The sequence below is a fragment of the Nematolebias whitei genome, chromosome 15 (genome assembly GCF_014905685.2).
Source record: "Nematolebias whitei isolate Nwh7 chromosome 15, NemWhi1, whole genome shotgun sequence".
NCBI classification, from domain to species: domain Eukaryota; kingdom Metazoa; phylum Chordata; class Actinopteri; order Cyprinodontiformes; family Rivulidae; genus Nematolebias; species Nematolebias whitei.
Window position 1 is genome coordinate 9756561 of NC_056512.1, and position 19746 is coordinate 9776306.

Below are 19746 nucleotides of genomic sequence, written 5' to 3' on the forward strand. Positions count from 1 at the left end.
CCCCCCCCCCCCCCCCCCAAACAAAAGGAGAGAAAAAAAAGATAAAAGAAGACACCTGCACTTGTTTGACTACAGCTTACCAAATGAAATTCAGATGTTAACATTTATAAAACTTTTGTTAGAGCAGCTGTTTTCAGATAATTTTTTTCTTTTATTTTCTTTCTTTCTGCTACTTTCATCCAAATTAACTTCTTTCTGATAATTTCAGTTTGTTATGCTTCTTTCAGTCTTTTTCAGCTATTTTCAGCTTTTTCTGCTATTTCAGCTACCATTTAGCTGTTTTTTCTGAAAATCTTAACTTTTTCAACTAGTTCCACATTTTTTAGCTCATTTCAGCTCTTTCCACTTTCTTCTGTTAGGCTAAGCTTCTTTCTTCCTTTTTGGCTACTTTTTAAAGATTTTTTTGTGCTAATTTTAGCTTTTTTTATTTATTTATCTGATTTCCTAATTTTTGTGCTTAATTAAACCTAATTCAGCAAAAATGTATTTCTGCTAATTTAGGCTTGTTCTTTCATTTCAGCTACATTTCAGCATGTTTTTTAGCTAGTGTCAGCCGTTTTTCAGCAAGTTCTTTTGCGATAAGCATTCACACTGCATTTCCAGATGAAATGCAATTTCTGTAGTTTACTTCACTGTTGCTAGGTGTTTTCATGTTGCTTTTGTCTCCACCAGTGGAAGCGATCTCCTGTTCATTGTAGACATGAACTGGCTTCACTATTACTACAGCTTTATTTTACACAAAACAATAATGGTGAAATCCTTATCTCATAAAGCGAATACAAAAAAAAAATGTTTCAGTTCTGTGTGTTTTTTCTTACCTTTATGTAACTACATAGACCTTTTTTAAAGCTACATATGAGCTGAGGTTTGGTTTTTGTCTTGCAGCGAGCCAAACCTCCTGGTGCGAGCCTGTAACCAACTTGGTCAGTTCCTGCAGCACAGAGAAACTAACCTGCGCTACCTAGCTCTGGAAAGCATGTGCACCTTAGCCAGTTCTGAGTTTTCACACGAAGCTGTGAAGACCCACATTGAGACTGTCATCAATGCCCTCAAGGTGGTGCCTTAACTTTTAACTATGAGAAATTATTATTTGCATAAAAACAAACTGCTTGTATTTATATCATATGGAGAATAAAAAGTGTGCCTGTCATCTTTTTACTTTTTGCTCATCTGTTTTTTCAGACTGAAAGAGACGTGAGTGTTCGACAGCGGGCAGCTGACCTGCTGTATGCCATGTGTGACCGCAGCAATGCCAAGCAGATTGTAGCAGAGATGCTAAGCTACCTGGAGACAGCAGACTACTCTATCAGAGAGGAGATGGTGGGTGTGCCTAACAAATTATTAGGGATTAGATTTGGCTTCTGACACGTTAATCTTTTTACAAAACTGAGAACACATTAAAAGTCAAGAGTCACAGTCACAGTAGATGAGATTTAAAAATTAAAAACTGACAGACGTGTAGTGCTTTTTCATTTTCATAACTTCATTCTCCAAACTTTAATAGTGGTTCAAGCAAAAGCTCCTCTTAACATTTACATTATTATTAACTGAGCGTTGCACAATTTCAAAAGCATCCGTAATGTGGGGGTGGACACAATGCGTGCGTGCGTGCGTGTGTGTGTGTGCGTGCACACGCGCATGAATTGTACACCAATGTACAAATAAAAACGTTGGTTACGTACTGTAACCCCAGATTCTATGAATATAGGCGTAGCCCTTTAAGGCTGTTGCTGATGGGTTAAGGGCAAAGCGGATGTGGTCCTCGCCTCACTGGGTCCATTCGAACACCGTATGAAGCGGAAGCTTGCCCAAAAAACGTCTTGTCACTCAGCTCCCCATGTACGTAATTACGCATTGCTTAATTATGCGTACCTTGCACAAACACATGCTGTGTAACTATGCATTCTGAAATGCATGAACGCCCCGGAAAACTTCCAACGGGGAGGGAAGATGTTGAAAAAGGAGGGCCATGAACCAACTGATTCACGACTGAACAGTATGAACAGATTAATAATAAGTGAACTGATTATAATCAAATGAACTGATTGGTAACAGAAGTCATGAACTGATTAGTGACAATAGAACCAAATAACAGTCATAACTTGCGACTGATAACATCTCACACTGTAAAGCATGCAGTCAGATGTGAGTTTAAACGGGGTTCCATGAAAACAATAATATTCATTCTGTTGGAGCATTAAGGACAGAATGTGTCATGGAACGAACTGTCACATCACGTAAATAGAAATTAATAAATGAGCTTGGTGTTGACCATGCAGCCGCAGAGCAAATGTCCTGCATTGTCATACCATTATGCAATGCAGTCGAAGATGCAATACCCCTGGTCGAGTGTGCTCTGAGGTTGACAGGAGGCTCTAAATCTGATGCTCTGTAGGCCTCAGAAATGGCCTCACACAGCCAGTGTGACAGGCGCTGGGTGGATAACGGGCGGCCTGCAGATGCATCTCTATAATGCACAAACAAATGTTGAGTTTGACGCATTGCAGCTGTGCGTGCTATGTAACACGTCAATGCCCGCACCGGACAGAGAAGATGGAAAGACGCTTCTTCTGATTTGTGGGGGGGAGGGAAAAACCCTTCCAACGATATCGCTCTTGATTTAAAAGAGCTCGTGATGTTTTTAGGCATAAAAGCTGGGTTTGGTCTTAGATCAGCTGAGCTGCCGTCAGCCTGAATTCTGAGACATGACGGAGCGACAGAGAGGGCAGATAAATCACTCTCTCTTAGCCAATGTCAAAGCCAGCAGCAGGGCTGTTTTAAGAGACAAGAATTTAATCGAAACCTGATTCATTGGCTCAAATGGAGCTTTGATCAGAGTCCGCAGGACCAGCGTTAAATCCCACTTTGGAGCAAGTGGCCGTAAAACAGGCCTGCGTCTTTGTACACCTTTTAAATAACGCTTCATCAGCAGATGATTTAAAGCTGTTCTGTCTCCGAACCCTTCGTGACAAGAAGAGATGGCTGCAGCGTACGTTTTAATCGTGCTGAATGCCAGATTTCTGTCCATCAGCTGTTGCAGAAAAGACAGCACGTCGCCTAGTGGACATGAGGTGGCCTCTACACCTTTTTCTGTACACCAGCGCTGAAAAGCTGTCCTCTTTGATATATACAGCGCTGTGGTGGATGCAGCACATGAATCCTAGATTGTGCGCACTACATCTTGCGGGAGACCTATCCTTTCTAAGCGGATCTGCTCAGCGGCCGAACCAAAGGTGCTGGCCTATTTCTGGGTAACTCCTGATCGCTCCTCCCACCTGGACGAGAGCGTCCTCCCTCCACGGCAGTTTCCACGGCGCCCCGATAACAGGCGTCATAGAACTGGGAACCATGACGCGTTCACGCTCTCGGGAGTCACCAGGAGAGCTGTCAATCCCTCCTTCTGAACTCTGTTCAAAAACCGTAATATCAGAGGAGGTGGGGGAACGCGTTAAGAAGCGGTTTGGGCCATGGGCTGTGAGCAAACGCAGTGGTTCGTCTCACGGGGTCAGTGAAAACCATAATTGACACTGAGCGTTTTCTCGTGTCGCAAACATATCCACAGCCGCTTTACCAAATTTCTGCCACGTCTGGGCCATCAGATCGGGGTGGAGGGTCCAGTCCCCGTGACTCAGACCGCCCCTGGACATCACATCTGCCCCTTTGTTCAGAACTCCGGGGATGTACACTGCTCTGATGGAGAACAGATTTTGGTGTGCCCAACACAGTAGTTTTCACGCAATGTGTAACATCTGGGCTGAGCGCACACACCCCTGCCGGTTTATGTACGCAACAGTCTACTTGTCTGTGTGAATCAAAACGTGTTGATTCTGCAACACAGGAGCAAAGTGTTGAATCACGTTCAAAACCGTGCGACACTCAAAAACATTTATGTGGGCTGATGTGTGATGGGGCCACAATGCTCCTACAGCTTGAGATAGGCATGCCCCTCCCCCCCCCAACCTGACAGCGACGTGTCTGTGAAGACTGATGTGTGACGTGGGTCTGCTGACGGGGGCTCCCTCCGACAGAACCAAGGTGTTTCCCCAGTGTCGGAGGTCTGCCCTCACGGAGGGAGGAACAGTGATCATCCGTCTCTTTTGTTTTACTGGATCCACACGCAGATGCACAAACCACCTCTGGAGGCGTCTCATGTGTAATAAACCCAGCGAGACCACTGTGTGAGCTGATGACATCATTCCTAACAGCTTCATGACGGAGACAGCTGTTACCACTCTGCCAGGTCTTACGTGGCGGAGCTGGTCTTTTGAAGTGTCGATTCTCGTTTGTGATAAACGAGCCCGCATGGTGGTCGAGTTTAGCTCCACTCCCAGATAAACAATCATCTGGGCCGGAAGAATCGAGCTTTTCTTCCAATTTATGGCGAAGCCCAGATTTAACAGGTGTGATGTCAACACCTGAGCCTGCATTGCTCCTGTCTGCAGCGTGACAGCAGCAGCAGGTCATCCAGGTAAAACAAACTCTTATCCCTGCTCTGTGTAACGGTTGCAGGGCCGTCTCCACACACTTTGAGAATGTACAAGGTGCAAGGGAATACCCGAACGGCAGCCTGTTGTACTGATATTTCATCCCTTGAAAGGAGAAGTGCAGAAATTTTCTGTGTTTTGGGATGATCAGTATGTGGAAGTAGGCGTCTTTCAGGTCGATGGAAACAAACCAGTCGTTTCTCTGGATGTTGTCCAACAGCTGTCTGGTTGTCAACATGTGAAACGGTCTGTCCATGATCGCCTTGTTGAAAACTGACAGGTCCAAAATGGGGGGTCTCGTGCCTTCGGTCTGTTTGGGAACCAGGAAGTAACGTGAGTAAAACCATGTTTTCGTCTCCGTCGAGAACCCTGGAGATCACCTCTTATACCTGAAGTTCTTGGACTTCTGCATTTAGGAATGAGATTTGGTCTGGTGATGACATGGCCGTCTCTAAAATTCCTCCGAACGGAGGGGGTTGGGTTGCAAATTGCAACGTGTAGCCCCTGCTTAACAGCCTGGTCATCCATCTGTCTGGCGAGCATGTTTTTAGCCACTCCGCGTAACGTTCGTGAAGTGGACGCGTGTTTAAGTGATGCGTCAGGTTTTGTACGGATGTCATCCTGTCCACTGCCTCGACCGCCATCATGTGTTGCGGGAATGTGTTCCGCGTGACCCAAGGCGAGGCTTCCTCGAAAGGGCTCTGAACGCACCTGTGTGCTGCGTTCGGACCGCAAATCCACCTTCATGTCTAGGTGGGCCGGCGTGTGTTGAGGAGAAGCGTGTGACAACTGATGACGCCGCGGGGGTGCACGTTTAACACCACTGCGGTGAAGCGCGTGTCGCTCCAGCCGCGAGTGGGGTCCTGCGCTGGGTTCGCTTTGCGATCTCGCATCTATGCTGACATGAGCAGACAAACGCTGAGAAGCGGTGAGTGTGACTTCATCTACGCCGTGCCGTTTGAGTGAAGGCTGCGAGCCCCGCGGGAGCACACGTTTTCTTTGGTGGGAAGCGCGCCGCTCTCGCTGGGGGGCAAGATTCGTCACTGGGTTCGCTCAGCTGTCTCACGCTTATGCTGACATGAGCGGCCGAGTGCTGAGGAGTGGTGAGTGAAGGCTGCTCGCGCCGCGGAGGCGCGCGTTTTCTTCGGTGCGGCGCGAGTCGCTCTCGCTGAGAGCGAGGTCCTTCACCGTACCCATCCTGCGGTCCCACATTTATACCGATGTGAGCCGGTGAATGCCGGGGAGCTGTGTACACCATCATCAACGCAACACCGTTTGGGTGAAGGCTGTTCACGTTGCGCGAGTGCGCGTTTGACACCGCTTAGGTGAGGATTGTGCAGCTCAGGCTGAAAACGAGTTATTTCGCTCACCACTGTTGTCATGTGAGCGTCTCTTCTCGTTTTGGAGCAACAGTGATTTTGAAAAACCTTTTTTTTTTTAAGGACACCGGCTCATTTTGTGTGGAGGATGTATGCGCAGCCGCTGTGAGTTCATCGGAGCTTACAGACTGGCTAAAAACAGATACTTTAATCATTTAAGGATGTTTTATTTCAACACTTGTCATTTTTTCACACACCCTCCACAGACTGTCATTTCTTGAATCTTTTCCCCCGTGAGCTCTGCGATTTTTTGGCACAGAGTGCTGCCTGCTGACGATCTCTGGGAAAACGCTGAACTGCTGGTTGCCGGGATGAAGAGGGCTGGTCTCTGACGGGTGGGGCTGGTGGTGGAGCTGAGTGAGATGACGCGGCCGTGGAACGTCGTTTCTGCCTCTGCTCACAACGATCTCTCCAGCGGGCCAGGGGGTGGGATGAGCCACGCGGCTTGATGAGGTGGCGCACGGTTTCTGACACCACCTCCGACTTTTTGGAGTTCTCCAACATGGCCTTGAAACTGCTCCCGAACAGCGCATCCGCCGTAATGGGGCCCTCCATCAGGTCTCTGTGCAGTTTTCCGGCAGAGAGGGAGAATGACTGAGCCAGGTGGACCTCTGAATCATTGTCATCCACGCTGCAATTCTGGATAGGCAGACCGCTGAAGAGGCACACATGTTGAGAATGGCGTCAGATGTCTTGCAGAGGGAGCTCCTGGTCTCCTCAGGCAGATCTGCGGTCTCCAGCCTCTTGGACACACTGTACGCTAACAGCGCCACGTTGTTGTTAGCTGCGGCTGCCTGAAACGCACACTGGTGAGCTCGATTGGAGAGCCTGGTCGTGTTTCCCAGGAGAGACGGGACGCTGCTCCAACCTGGACAGCTTTGCTCCGAAGGCTTCCGCGAAGCTTTGCTCAAGGAGGGGTACCAAGGGGAAATTCCGTTCGGTGAACCTCTCCACTCTGGTGATGGGAGCGAAAGTGGAGACGGGCGCTCTGTTTACCAGGACCGGGCGCGGCCTCGTTCCAATAAGACATCACTGCTGGAAACCGAGGCCAGATGGGATCAGGACGGCGAGCCAGAGTGGAGCCAAACCTTCCCGCTAGATCATTCGATCTGGGCGGGGGAGGGAAGGAACAGAAAGTCCCTTCATGTCAGCAGCTTCCCGGATAACGTCGGGCAACTCCGAGAGGAGGGTGCCGACGGCAGGGAGCGATGTGGCCGTTGAGGCGGGAAAGCCCGGAGGGGTCGAGCATCTGCTCGGCCCCCCTCCTTCCAACACTACGCTCTCTGGGAGGGAGCGAGCATCGGGGCTGCTGCTGATGTCGCCTGTCCCAGAGGAACCATCCGATTTGCTCCGAGAGCCGGCATCGAAGAAGTCAATCGCATCGTCCAGCGAACAGTCTCCCGCCACGGACAGACAGTCCTCGACGTTAGCCTTAAACAAGGCTGCTCTCCTCTGCCTTTCCTCTGGAGGAAGGTCATCACAGAGGCGGCAGGAGGAAGTGCGGGCAACGTGGCGGGGACCCAGGCATCCTTCGCAGGTGTCGTGCCGGTCAAAGCTGAGCAAGTAACCGGTCTTGCAGGACGGACACAAGCAGATGGTGTTGGAGCTGGATATCTTGTAGAAGGTCATTGCTGAAGAAAATTGGGAGCCGATTACCCGCTCTTAACGTAACTTATACGGACCGGGTGAGGCCCACACAGCAGGTAGGCGTGGACTAAACTTTTCAGTGTAATGCTTCGCATAACGGGATAAAACCCATCAGCGACAGCCTTAAAGGGCGAAGCCTATATGAAATAGAACAGCATTTCACATAGATTTCCTTTTAAGTCCACACATTTAAAGCATGTTTCTCACCAAGTTTGTGTAAATTCAGCTGTGGGTTTAAAAGACGTTTTAACTTTTATACACTTTAATACAGAGCGTCAGGTCTGCACTATTTGTGTTTATAGAGAATTCAAAAACATCACCACTGGACTTTTTTACTTGTGTTCAACACTACTCATCTAAATGTTTCTCACAAAGCTTGAGGACAATAAGGTGTGGGGTTTTAAAGACATTTCAACTTTAATGCACCTGAACACACTGCATCTCTTACACATGCAGCGTCACAGTTACTGCTAAGTTATGATGCTACAGACGTAGCACTCCTCCCAAGCATCCTCCTAACCATATATCTCTCTCCCCCCCCCCCCGGTCAACAACTGCCCGCACTAAGCTCGCTAAACTGGCGAGCGAGCAACACCGGTACCTCCACCTGAGCGCGTTTTCTGCCGAGGCAGGAGACTCAGCAGCCTGCTGTCTGCACAGTTTCTGCTCTGTGTGTAGAGTTGGAGGTAACCAGGAAAACCTGGAGTGGATTTTTAGTGGCTTGAGTATTCTCCTATTAATCAAGTGGAATGGATTCGTTCATGAAGAGAAACTGTGCCGCCTGAACTAATGTTTCGTCGTAAAAGTGGGGAGGTCCAAATGAACGTTTTATTTTTTTATGTGGGGGGGACTTGTCCCCTTCACAAACAGGTCCTTCTCAAAAAAATTAGCATATTGTGATAAAGGTCATTATTTTCCATAATGTAATGATAAAAATGAAACTTTCATATATTTCAGATTCATTGCACACCAACTGAAATATTTCAGGTCTTAAATTGTTTTAATACTGATGATTATGGCATACAGCTCATGAAAACCCAAAATGCCTCTCCCAAAAAATTAGCATATTTCATCCCACCAATGAAAGACATGTTTTTAATAAAAAAAAAACGCCAACCTTCAAATAATCATGTTCAGTTATGCACTCAATACTTGGTCGGGAATCCTTTTGCATGAATGACTGCTTCAATGCAGCGTGGCATGGAGGCAATCAGCCTGTGGCACTGCTGAGGTGTTATGGAGGCCCAGGATGCTTCGATAGCGGCCTTAAGCTCATCCAGAGTGTTGGGTCTTGCGTCTCTCAACTTTCTCTTCACAATATCCCACAGGTTCTCTATGGGGTTCAGGTCAGGAGAGTTGGCAGGCCAATTGAGCACAGTAGTACCATGGTCAGTAAACCATTTACCAGTGGTTTTGGCCTGTGAGCAGGTGCCAGGTCGTGCTGAAAAATGAAATCTTAATCTTCATAAAGCTTTTCAGCAGATGGAAGCATGAAGTGCTCCAAAATCTCCTGATAGCTAGCTGCATTGACCCTGCCCTTGATAAAACACAGTGGACCAACACCAGCAGCTGACATGGTACCCCAGTGACTGTGGAAACTTGACACTGGACCTCAAGCATTGTGAATTCTGTGTCTCCTCTCTTCCTCCAGACTCTGAGACCTTGATTTCCAAAGGAAATGCAAAATATACTGTAATCAGAGAACATAACTTTGGACCACTCAGCAGCAGTCCCAGGCGAGATGCTTCTGACGCAGTCTCTTGTTCAAAAGTGGCTTGACCTGGGGAATGCGGCACCTGTAGCCCATTTCCTGCACACGCCTGTGCACGGTGGCTCTGGATGTTTCTACTCCAGACTCAGTCCACTGCTTCCGCAGGTCCCCCAAGGTCTGGAATCGGCCCTTCTCCACAATCCTCCTCAGGGTCCGGTCACCTCTTCTCGTTGTGCAGTGTTTTCTGCCACACTTTTCCCTTCCCACAGACTTCCCACTGAGGTGCCTTGATACAGCACTCTGGGAACAGCCTATTCGTTCAGCAATTTCTTTCTGTGTCTTACCCTCTTGCTTGAGGGTGTCAATGATGGCCTTCTGGACAGCAGTCAGGTCGGCAGTCTTACCCATGATTGCGGTTTTGAGTAATGAACAAGGCTGGGAGTTTTTAAAAGCCTCAGGAATCTTTTGCAGGTGTTTAGAGTCACGTCGTTGATTCAGATGGTTAGGTTAATATCTTGTTTAGAGAACCTTTTCATGATATGCTAATTTTTTGGGACAGGCATTTGGGGTTTTCATGAGCTGTATGCCATAATCATCAGTATTAAAACAATTAAAGACCTGAAATATTTCAGTTGGTGTGCAATGAATCTGAAATATATAAAAGTTTCATTTTTATCATTACATTATGGAAAATAATGACCTTTATCACAATATGCTAATTTTTTGAGAAGGACCTGTATAATGGTTGCGACGCCTATGCACATTTTTTAATACAAATGATGTGGTTGTATGCTACCACAACAAAAGCTGTGCAGCTGTTTTCTGACAATAAATATGACTTACAAAACCAACATTGGTGCAAATGTTCATAAAATAGTGTTTGCATGAACCATTAGGAAATCTTCAAGACTGGAGTTTAGTCTTGGTCTTGCTTGGACTATCCATAAAATCATCAGACCAGTCAGAAGTAAACAGTTTCTCTAAAGTTGCTCCAGTTTATCTTGATTTACTGGCTTCCCACATAACTCAGTACTTTGTAGTGGAATTGATGTTTCCTAAAGGGTTGAAATCCTAGCAATTGTGTTTTTATGTTGTAGTTAGATGTTTTTCCTTCCATCCAGGAAGATTTCCCAGTTCTAGACTGGGTTTTTTAAACTGCATGAGATGTTCTGTTTTTACATCTACATTCACATGCAGATTAGTCTCACTCCTGTACCTTCTGAGGGTCACTGGGGGTCTTTGATCCTCAGAACAGAGATTGAGATTAATCTGCATGTCAATTTAGCTGCATAAAAGGATACATTTACTTAAATTCATGCAGTTTAAATGATATTGGAACTTCACGCTCTCCAGTTTTGAACTGAGATTTTTTTCCCAAATGGGAAGAGAATATTTTCATCGACAGAATATAGTCCAGCTGCTTTGGTTTTAATTATTTCATTTACCATGCCCTAGATGACCGAGAAACTTTACCAACAACTCATTAAATTATTTCACATGCCTACAGTGTAAATTTACCTGCAGAAGTGTGACAGATTCCACTTTCATCTGGTGAAGACTGAACTCTGGGCTATTCATCCTTTCGAGAGAGCCCTGGCTCATTTGTTTGGATAAACTATTTCAGACAAAGGCTTGAAACCGCAACCACAGACCTGTTTAAAGTTGTCTTCAAAGTCAAGCGCCATCTTGAATGCAGCCCCTCTCACTACTTTCACATGCAAGTATGGAATGTGGTACATGGGTACGTTGGTCCAAGATGTATAGAAAGGTCTCATGGCATCATATTGTACAACGCAAAGGAAGTCAGCCATTTTTAATGGAAAAAAAAATTGGCACTAAAAAAATCCCTCAAATTGCTATTTTGTCTTCAAATTTGAGTGTTTGACAATATTTCGATCAGAGCACCTTGACAAGTGTGTGATACACTGAAGTTATAAACCACTTTTGAAAATACTAATGGGGTGGGATCTTTCATTTTTATCTCTTCCCGTTTTGCTATCAAACAAAACATTGGTAATGTCACTATCTAAACTGTGCAAAAACATACATGTGATAGGCATTCAGTCTTGAACACAGCCAAATGCTGATTCGTCACTGCTTCACTTAGTGGCTGTACAAAACGTTAGTGTTTGTAAAACTCTTCCACTCACACAGTTTGTATCAGCAGTTTCAAATTTGTTGTGGAAAGTCCCTTTGGGAAGCCAGCACTGCTGACAAGGGATAAAGAGCGTTTCCTAGGCAGCTTGGCGAATTTTGAGTTGTTGCGTAACTGGCCATGAATGATGCATGCCTTGTTTTGGCATCACAAAATTTGCCACATACAGTGGTGCTTAAATGTTTAACTGAACTCTCTATAATTTTCTATATTTCTGCATAACTATGACCTAAAACTTCATCAGATTTTCACACAAGTCCTAAAAGTAGATAAAGAGAACCCAGTTAAACAAATGAGACAAATATTATACTTGGTCATTAATTTGAGGAAAATGATCCAATATCACATATTTGTGATGGTAAAAGTATGTGAACCTCTAGGATTATCAGTTAATCTGAAGATGAAATTAGAGTTGGGTGTTTTCAATCAATGGATGATGATCAGGTGTGAGAGGACACTCTGTTTGATTAAAAGAACAAGGATCTATCAAAGTCTGCTCTTCACAACATGTTTGTGGAAGTGGATCATGGAGGAACAAAGAAGATTTGTTGGAGATTTCCAAGTCAGGTCTCAGGGGCAGCAGCTTAAGCAGGGAGGCCCAGACATCTTTCCACAGCCACCTCTTCCAGCTCTTAGGGAGGACTCGAAGGTGTTCCCAGGCCAACTGAGATTCATAGTCTCTATAATGCCCTGGGTGTTCCCTGGGGTCTCCTCCTAGTTGAACATGCCCAAACTACCTCAACTGGCTCCTCTCGATGTGGAAGGGCAGCACTTCTACTCTGAGTCTCTGCTGATAACTGAACTTCTCACCCCCTCTCTAAGGGAGAGTCCAGCTACCCTGCAGAGGAAACTCTTTTCAACTGCCTGTATCCACGACCTCATTTTTTCAGTCACTACCCAGAGTTCATGGCCACAGGTGAGGGTAGGAACTTAGACCGACCGGTAAACTGAGAGCTTTGCCTTACAGTTCAGCTCCATCCCCCCCCCCCCCCCCCCGGTCCTGTCCGGCATTGTGGCACTTACAATTATTGTCTGAGTGTCAAAGTGATGCCCAACAGATTTACTTTCACAAGCAGAGCATTATGGCTGGCCTTATTGCTCCACTTGATGTATAAATTAAATTTTATTAGAATATGCTTTGGGTTTGTTCCAGATGTAATGGACATGGGGACGGAAAGCAAAGAAGATGATAAAGCAGAAAAGTGAGAGAAGAGTTGAAATGTAAAGGAGATAGGAATAGAGGAGAGAGAGAGAGAGGGATAAAGAGAACACAAATCAACATAATTGAAGTCTGCCTCTAGACCTGCGGAAAGAAAAAGAAAAAAACCCGACAAAACCGAGAAACCACAACAACAAACGACTTATATAATGATACTTATAACATCATTAGAAAGTATTTTATACAGTACATGGTAATACAATATATATTTGATGGCCACCACAACCCAACTGAGTGTGTATCTGATAAACAACTGAATCTAAACACCTGTGTGAGCATGCTTATCGCTATAAGTTTTCTCCATAAAAATGTTCAATAGTGGATGTGGGGACCCATAAACCCATCCCCACAGGACACGAAGGTAGCACAGGGTAGACCGGAACCACAGACACACAGCGGCCCCCAAGCCCGGAACTCCGGTAGTCCCCCAACAGGGACACCCGCACCCCCCAGAGAGAGAAGCTAAGGGAAGCCCCAGGCGATCCCCAGCAACCACAATGCAGAAACCCCCAGGAGGCCATAGCGATGAGTCAACAGGCCCCACCGGCAACCCGCCCCTCCAGAATGGATCCGGCCTTGGACACCAAGCCCCGAGTCCCTAGGTCATACCACCCCCCAACAGAGGCCCGACAGAGCCAGGGCACCCAGGCCCCCGCAGGCAGCCACCAGGGCAGGCCTGCACACACCCCACCACCCAGCCCCAGCTGCTGAGAGCCACCAATGCACCGGCGGCGGGGGGCCCACCACCGGAGGGGAGCACGACCCACCAAATGGGGGGCCAAAACTGATCCAAGAGAGGGGGGCCACCCAAAACCCCAACCTGAGACAAACAGGCACACAGAGACAGCCGGACTGAGCCTTTTCATTAAAAATGTCTGACTTCCTTTACGTTGTACAATATGATGCCATGAGACCTTTCTATACGTCTTGGTTCAGCTCCATCTTCACCTCAACGGACCAGTACAGAGTCCACCATACTGCAGATGCTGCACCAATTCATCTGTCACGCTCCATTCTTCCCTCACTCGTGAACAAAACCCTGAGATACTTGAACTTACGGCTGCAACTAACGGTTATTTCAATAATCGATTCATTGGCCGATTATTTTTTTGATTAATCGATGAATCGGCAAAAAAAAAAAGTTTTAATTTCCACCCCTTTATTCCAAAATTGAACATTTGACTGACATAGCAATTCACACAAAAAACAGGTTGCTTTTTAGAATAGAATAGAATAGAATTCAACTTTATTGTCATTGCCCATGTCACAGGTACAAAGCAACGAAATGCAGTTTGCATCTATCCAGAAGTGCCTAGCAAGAAAAATAAATTAGTAGATATATATAGTACAATATACAGTAAGTTGCTTTGATTATGCTATAGGTATAAATGTATACAGTTTATGAGTGTACAGACTATGAACAGGTTATATAATATGAAGGGGTATAAACAGCTATATAAAAGAAAATATATATATAAGTATGTGAGTACTTGCGAACAGTAGAAAGTAGATTATGTGTACAGTTTTGTATTATGAAATTTCTTATACAAGGTTCGTGAACGGTCGGCCCCGATGATTCACATGAGAGGAAATAAATCAGAGGAGACTGTTACTGTTAGAAATAATAGTGTCATTTATTAATCTGCCACAGAAAAAACAGCCAAGCAAAAAACATGTACACTCGTACACTCTTAACACACAAATTGATATGAAAGTCCCTCACCGTGACACGTGGTCGGGAAGCCTTTCGACCCAATGACAGGAAATCACATCAAAACTGAGCTGGGCACCAGCGCGCGTGGTCCGCAGCAGGCTTCAAGACTTCCCTTGCCTGTCACACCTCCTATATACCCCTCCCTGACCGGATCGCGTGAGAGCAGTGAAAAACAAGTTTGATGGTTGTCAGGAGGACAGACAGAAAGTCGGTATCTCATCAATAACCTGACATTGAAAACATGTCCTTCCAATAACGGAGCGCCGTGACCGCAAAGCGGGCCAAAGCTCTACTGCCAAAAGCACTCCTAATGCTTATTAAAGCATTCCTAGAGAGGATACACTGCCCCCTTCGTCCCTCTGCTAACCATCAAAGAGTGTCTAAATATTATAAGTAACACACACACACAAAGTATATGTTTGAATAGGCATAAAGGCGACTTAACACCTTATAAAACATATTTTTATATCATTCCACCCTTTGCCTTTATGGCATGTAAAACATAATACAACTCTTTAATTTTGACAAAATATATGTTTGAATAGGCATAAAGGCAACTTTCATTCCACTCTTTGCCTTTATGGCATGTAAAACATAATTCAACTCTTTAATTTTGAAAATCACTCTCCTGAAATTGAAATTGTTCTGGGAATAACCTCATATCTTCATCCTGGATAAACTCACTCACAAAGTTAAGAAAATCCAGACGAGTTTCAAACCCCTGGAACGTTTGATTTATTACATTCCCACTGACACGATCATTGTAAATCAAAACACCTGGTAGGTGTTCAGGTTCGAGTGTGATTATAGTTTTTTCCCTACCAAACCATGTACCAAGCTGTATTATAAATTTCCTGATTAATTCTTTCTTTTTTTTTTAACCCTCCTAATATAAAAACAAGTTACCAAAATACACAGTTAATACAGAGATACATAGATCAAACTAGTTATTCTTCTTTTCACTAAACAAGCAAAAGAGATACTGCATATATTTTGCGCCGTAGATAATATTCCTGCGAATATATCCCACCAATGGTGAGCCAATGTCTACACTATTAGCTTAGCCACATGTAAAAACCTTTCTTTGAGCCATGCAGGTGGACACTGTTAGATCAGACACGTTTAGACTTATGAGATTCAATCATTCGTTTCAGCTCTGTAGACCCATTTCAATGCGCATTTTGAAACGGTCTAGGGAGACTCGCCAGGGTACGTGCAAAGTTTGCCATTGTACCTCTGTTAGTCGAGTGGTGGAACTATAATTAGTTAATTGATAAGTCTGGTTGTTCCAAGTCCACAGATGTACACCATGCACACATCCAGAGAAAGGCACCTCAGGTAATTGAGGATGACTTTTTTTTGTTGCTATCAAACTAGTTCTCTAGCCTAGTTCATGAGTCCAATCACACAATACCTTGTCTCTGGTTAAACATGGGTTAACATGACCTAATTTCAGCATACATATCACTCCTTTATCAGCTGTCTCACTTAATAGCATGTCATATGTGAGATTTGTCTGTGGCTCAAACCACTCACCCTGTATTTTTTTTTTTTAAACCAGTGTCCTTGTACAGTTATTAAAGGCAAAATGTGATATTTGCATAACTGTGGTTGCCTTATTAACATGGTATTGAACCCAATGCCCCTCACACATGTTATCATTGCATTTTGTCAATTCAGGTTTTACAACTACCCAATATGTACTAGAAATGTTTCACAGCTTCCTCCACTCGTGGTGATTGGATGTGGTCACCACCCTCTGGCAGCGCTCCTTCTGCAGCTGTGCATGGAAAAAAAAATTGCAAGGTACACAGGAAAACAAGTTCAAAGCTTCAATTATGTTGGAGAACACTTCTTCTGTGCTCCCCCACATCTTCAGCTGCCAGTTTATTTCTTTTATCAGTATTTTGACCGTTTCTTCTTGGGTCATGACAACTGATGGCATCCAGACTCCAACTTGGGTAACTGCCAACGAAGCATGTCTCCTCCTCCTCCTTAATTGGCAGTAAAATCAAACTTCGTTCTCTTTTTTTTTTTCATCTGGTTTAGCATGTACCGTTCTTATACAATGTTACACAGTGGGGTTTCCACACAATTCTAATCTGACATCCTTAAGGTACCACTGGGATGGTTTCCCTGTTGTAGCATGCCCGACACTTGACATAGGGCACAACTTTGTGCCCTATCAGGCAGCTTTTTGTGTTTCAAACATATGAAGTTACTTTGCACTCAGATCTTGCTTGCATCTTTTCAACCAAACGTGAACACCTGATCCTCCTCCAAGACACGTCCTGGTGTTGCTGATGAGGCGTTGTCCATCAGCGACAAGGCACGTGATGCCCAAACAGCCTGCACTCCCATCTAACTGGCACCTTGTCACCAGCTTCTCATGTTGTCCTCTCTCCATCCAGTCCGCAAAGATCAATGCTGTAGAGGCAAAAAGTACTGCTTACAGATAGAGGGAGAATCATTAGTTTTCTCTTATATAACATTTGTTTACAGATACATTCACCCATTTTTCTTCTCCTGCCTCTGGGATATTGCAGACCCAGACCAATTTTATAACTTGAATTTGACCTGAAATCAATATCACTGGCTCTAGAGTCCTCAGAACTAGTCCGGCAGATCCAGGAGTTGCTCTGACAGGCAGCTCTGCTCTGTCATCAATTTTCCACATCAATTTAAAGGAGTGGTGCCTGGTACAATGGGTCTGTTATTCAATTGAAATACAGCCTGCAACAAATTTACTTTCCAGTTTGTCAAATCCTGTTTTTCATTTAATTTTCTCAGCATTTTTTTTAACAATTCATTCATTCTCTCAATCAGCCCCGCAGCCTGTGGATGATAAGGAATGTGATAAATCCATTCAACATGTTTTTCAGCTGACCAGTCTTTCACCTGTTTTCCAGTAAAATGGGTCCCATTATCTGTTTGTATCTGAAGGGGAACCCCATAAAATTATTTCATCATACTAAGACATTTTAAAGTAGATGTCTGATTTGCATATTTACAAGGATGAGTCACCAACACACCTGAATATGTATCTACAACTATTCAAACAATTCTTCATACATAACCACTTCATGCAAAAAGTGTCAACAATTAACTTTTATTTATTAAAAAGAAATCCTTCTTCTAGTCTTGGCCCCACTCAGAATATTTAGCTCATCAGTTTTTCCAAACTGAGGTGTTAACTTTTTCCACAGAACCCCTCTTGAAAAGAGCTGAACTTTCACTTTAAATGTGAAACATCTGCAAAACAAGATGGTGAATTCTTTTTTTTTTTCTCAGATATTTTTAGATACTTCGAGTTGTTTTAGATGCCGTCAAAACTACAGCTGCAGATGATCCATTCATAAACAACATATGATGCACTTCCTTCAAAGCAGCCAGCTTAACACATCCAAACAACATACGATGCACTTTCTTCAAAGCAACCAGCTTAACACATCCAAACAACATACGATGCCCCTTTAATCCAAATAATGGCTTCCAGCCCTCAGCTCTTCTGCTGACACATCATCCATCTCAGCTGTAGGCACTCCTGCCTGTATTAATGCCCTCCAGAAAGCAGAACGAGTAGGTTCCTGCATGTTTTTCCGGCCGTCCTTTCTCGGCCCACGACCCATGGATTGACTAAATGTTTTTTTCACGGTTTTCAGCTCTGTGTTCCAATCTCCGAGTTCCAACACTCTGCTTTGAACATCAGTCCTTGAAAAGACCTGTAGATGACAATCTACAACCAAACGCACAGCGAGTGCATTCCTCACACACAGCCGAACCAATCTCTGCTCGCACTCCCCTAGGGTCACCCAATGCCCCTGTAAATCAGACCAACCCGATGCTATCCGTCAGGCCGTCCCCACACAAACTTCAAACGACGGTCTCGAGTCCCGCAAAGCTCTGACTCGATGCGCTGAATTCATTACCTGACCTCCACCTTTATCCAACAGCCCAGATACTCGAGCATCTGTGGGTTGTGATATTTTAGACAAGTAAACAACCTCCTTGTCTCCCGAGATGCCACCGTCCCAACTCGACGGATCCCATCCGTCATCCAACCTTGCAACACAAGCTCCGACTCGCTCCGGCGAAACACCACGCCTCTTCTTTCTAATTTTTTCCCTTTTAAGCCTGCATACTTGCCCGACCGCACCCTCGGCTACTTTAATCAACCACCGCTTATCTTTCTCCTGAACTTCCTCCACACACTTTTTCCATGCAGTCGCACAAACCCACATTCGGCGCTGCAAACCAGACACCGGCGCTTTCTTTCTCTTGAATTTTCCTCGCTTCAACCGGTACACCTGCTCCACCGCCCCCTCAACTACCCTGCTCATTCTCCCAAACTGAGCGAGCGACTGAATGTGCCGTTCATTCAACAAGCAGGCGGTCCTCACATTCTTGCTTGCTCCGTTGAGCCTGTGATTGTATTTTCTGACTTTCCTCATGCCGTTTTTTCCCCAGGCTACCGCACACATCCTCATATGACGTTGAAGCCCTGTCACTGGTGCCATCTTTCTGACCTCTATTGCCTGCAAAGTGGTCAAAACATCACCTGGACTATCTGCTTTCAGAAAAATTGTTCTAACAACTAAGATGGGCTTCTTCCCACCTCTCAAACACAACAAAAACAACTGGGATGGGCTTCTTCCCACCTCTCAAACACAACAAAAACAACTAGGATGGGCTTCTTCCCACCTCTCAAACACAACAAAAACAACTGGGATGGGGCTTCTTCCCATCCCGGTACAACTTTTTCTCTGTTCCCCTCACGCCTCCTCAGGCGTCTGGATCAACTTTTTTTTTCCTGTTTTTAAACTCTCACACAAAGGCTTGGGGCGTCCCCCTCACCTCTTAAACACAAAGCCAAACAAAGTTGGATAACTCCCAACCTGGCACAACCTCTTGTGGACTCTTTGTCCAGATGCACTTGCATCAACTTAACACTTTTTTTTCCTTTCGTTTGAACATGGTGCAGCCGTTCAGAATTATTTATTTATTTTAATAATATCCAATCCTCGTCGCCAAAAATGTATTATGAAATTTCTTATACAAGGTTCGTGAACGGTCGGCCCCGATGATTCACATGAGAGGAAATAAATCAGAGGAGACTGTTACTGCTAGAAATAATAGTGTCATTTATTAATCTGCCACAGAAAAAACAGCCAAGCAAAAAACATGTACACTCATACACTCTTAACACACAAATTGATATGAAAGTCCCTCACCGTGACACGTGGTCGGGAAGCCTTTCGACCCAATGACAGGAAATCACATCAAAACTGAGCTGGGCACCAGCGCGTGTGGTCCGCAGCAGGCTTCAAGACTTCCCTTGCCTGTCACACCTCCTATATACCCCTCCCTGACCGGATTGCGTGAGAGCAGTGAAAAACAAGTTTGATGGTTGTCAGGAGGACAGACAGAAAGTCGGTAT

General features: G+C 45.0%; 1 protein-coding gene across 2 annotated transcripts in view; it reads left to right on the forward strand.

Annotated features, from left to right (window-relative positions):
* The window catches only part of ap2a1 (adaptor related protein complex 2 subunit alpha 1), a 115466-nt gene that overhangs the window by 44940 nt on the left and 50780 nt on the right, over window positions 1–19746 (forward strand). For both annotated transcript variants that reach the window (XM_037688797.1, XM_037688796.1), the window contains exons 7-8: window positions 886–1054; window positions 1183–1320. In XM_037688797.1, coding sequence (XP_037544725.1) covers window positions 886–1054; window positions 1183–1320 — 307 coding nt within the window. The remainder of the gene's footprint in view (window positions 1–885; window positions 1055–1182; window positions 1321–19746) is intronic.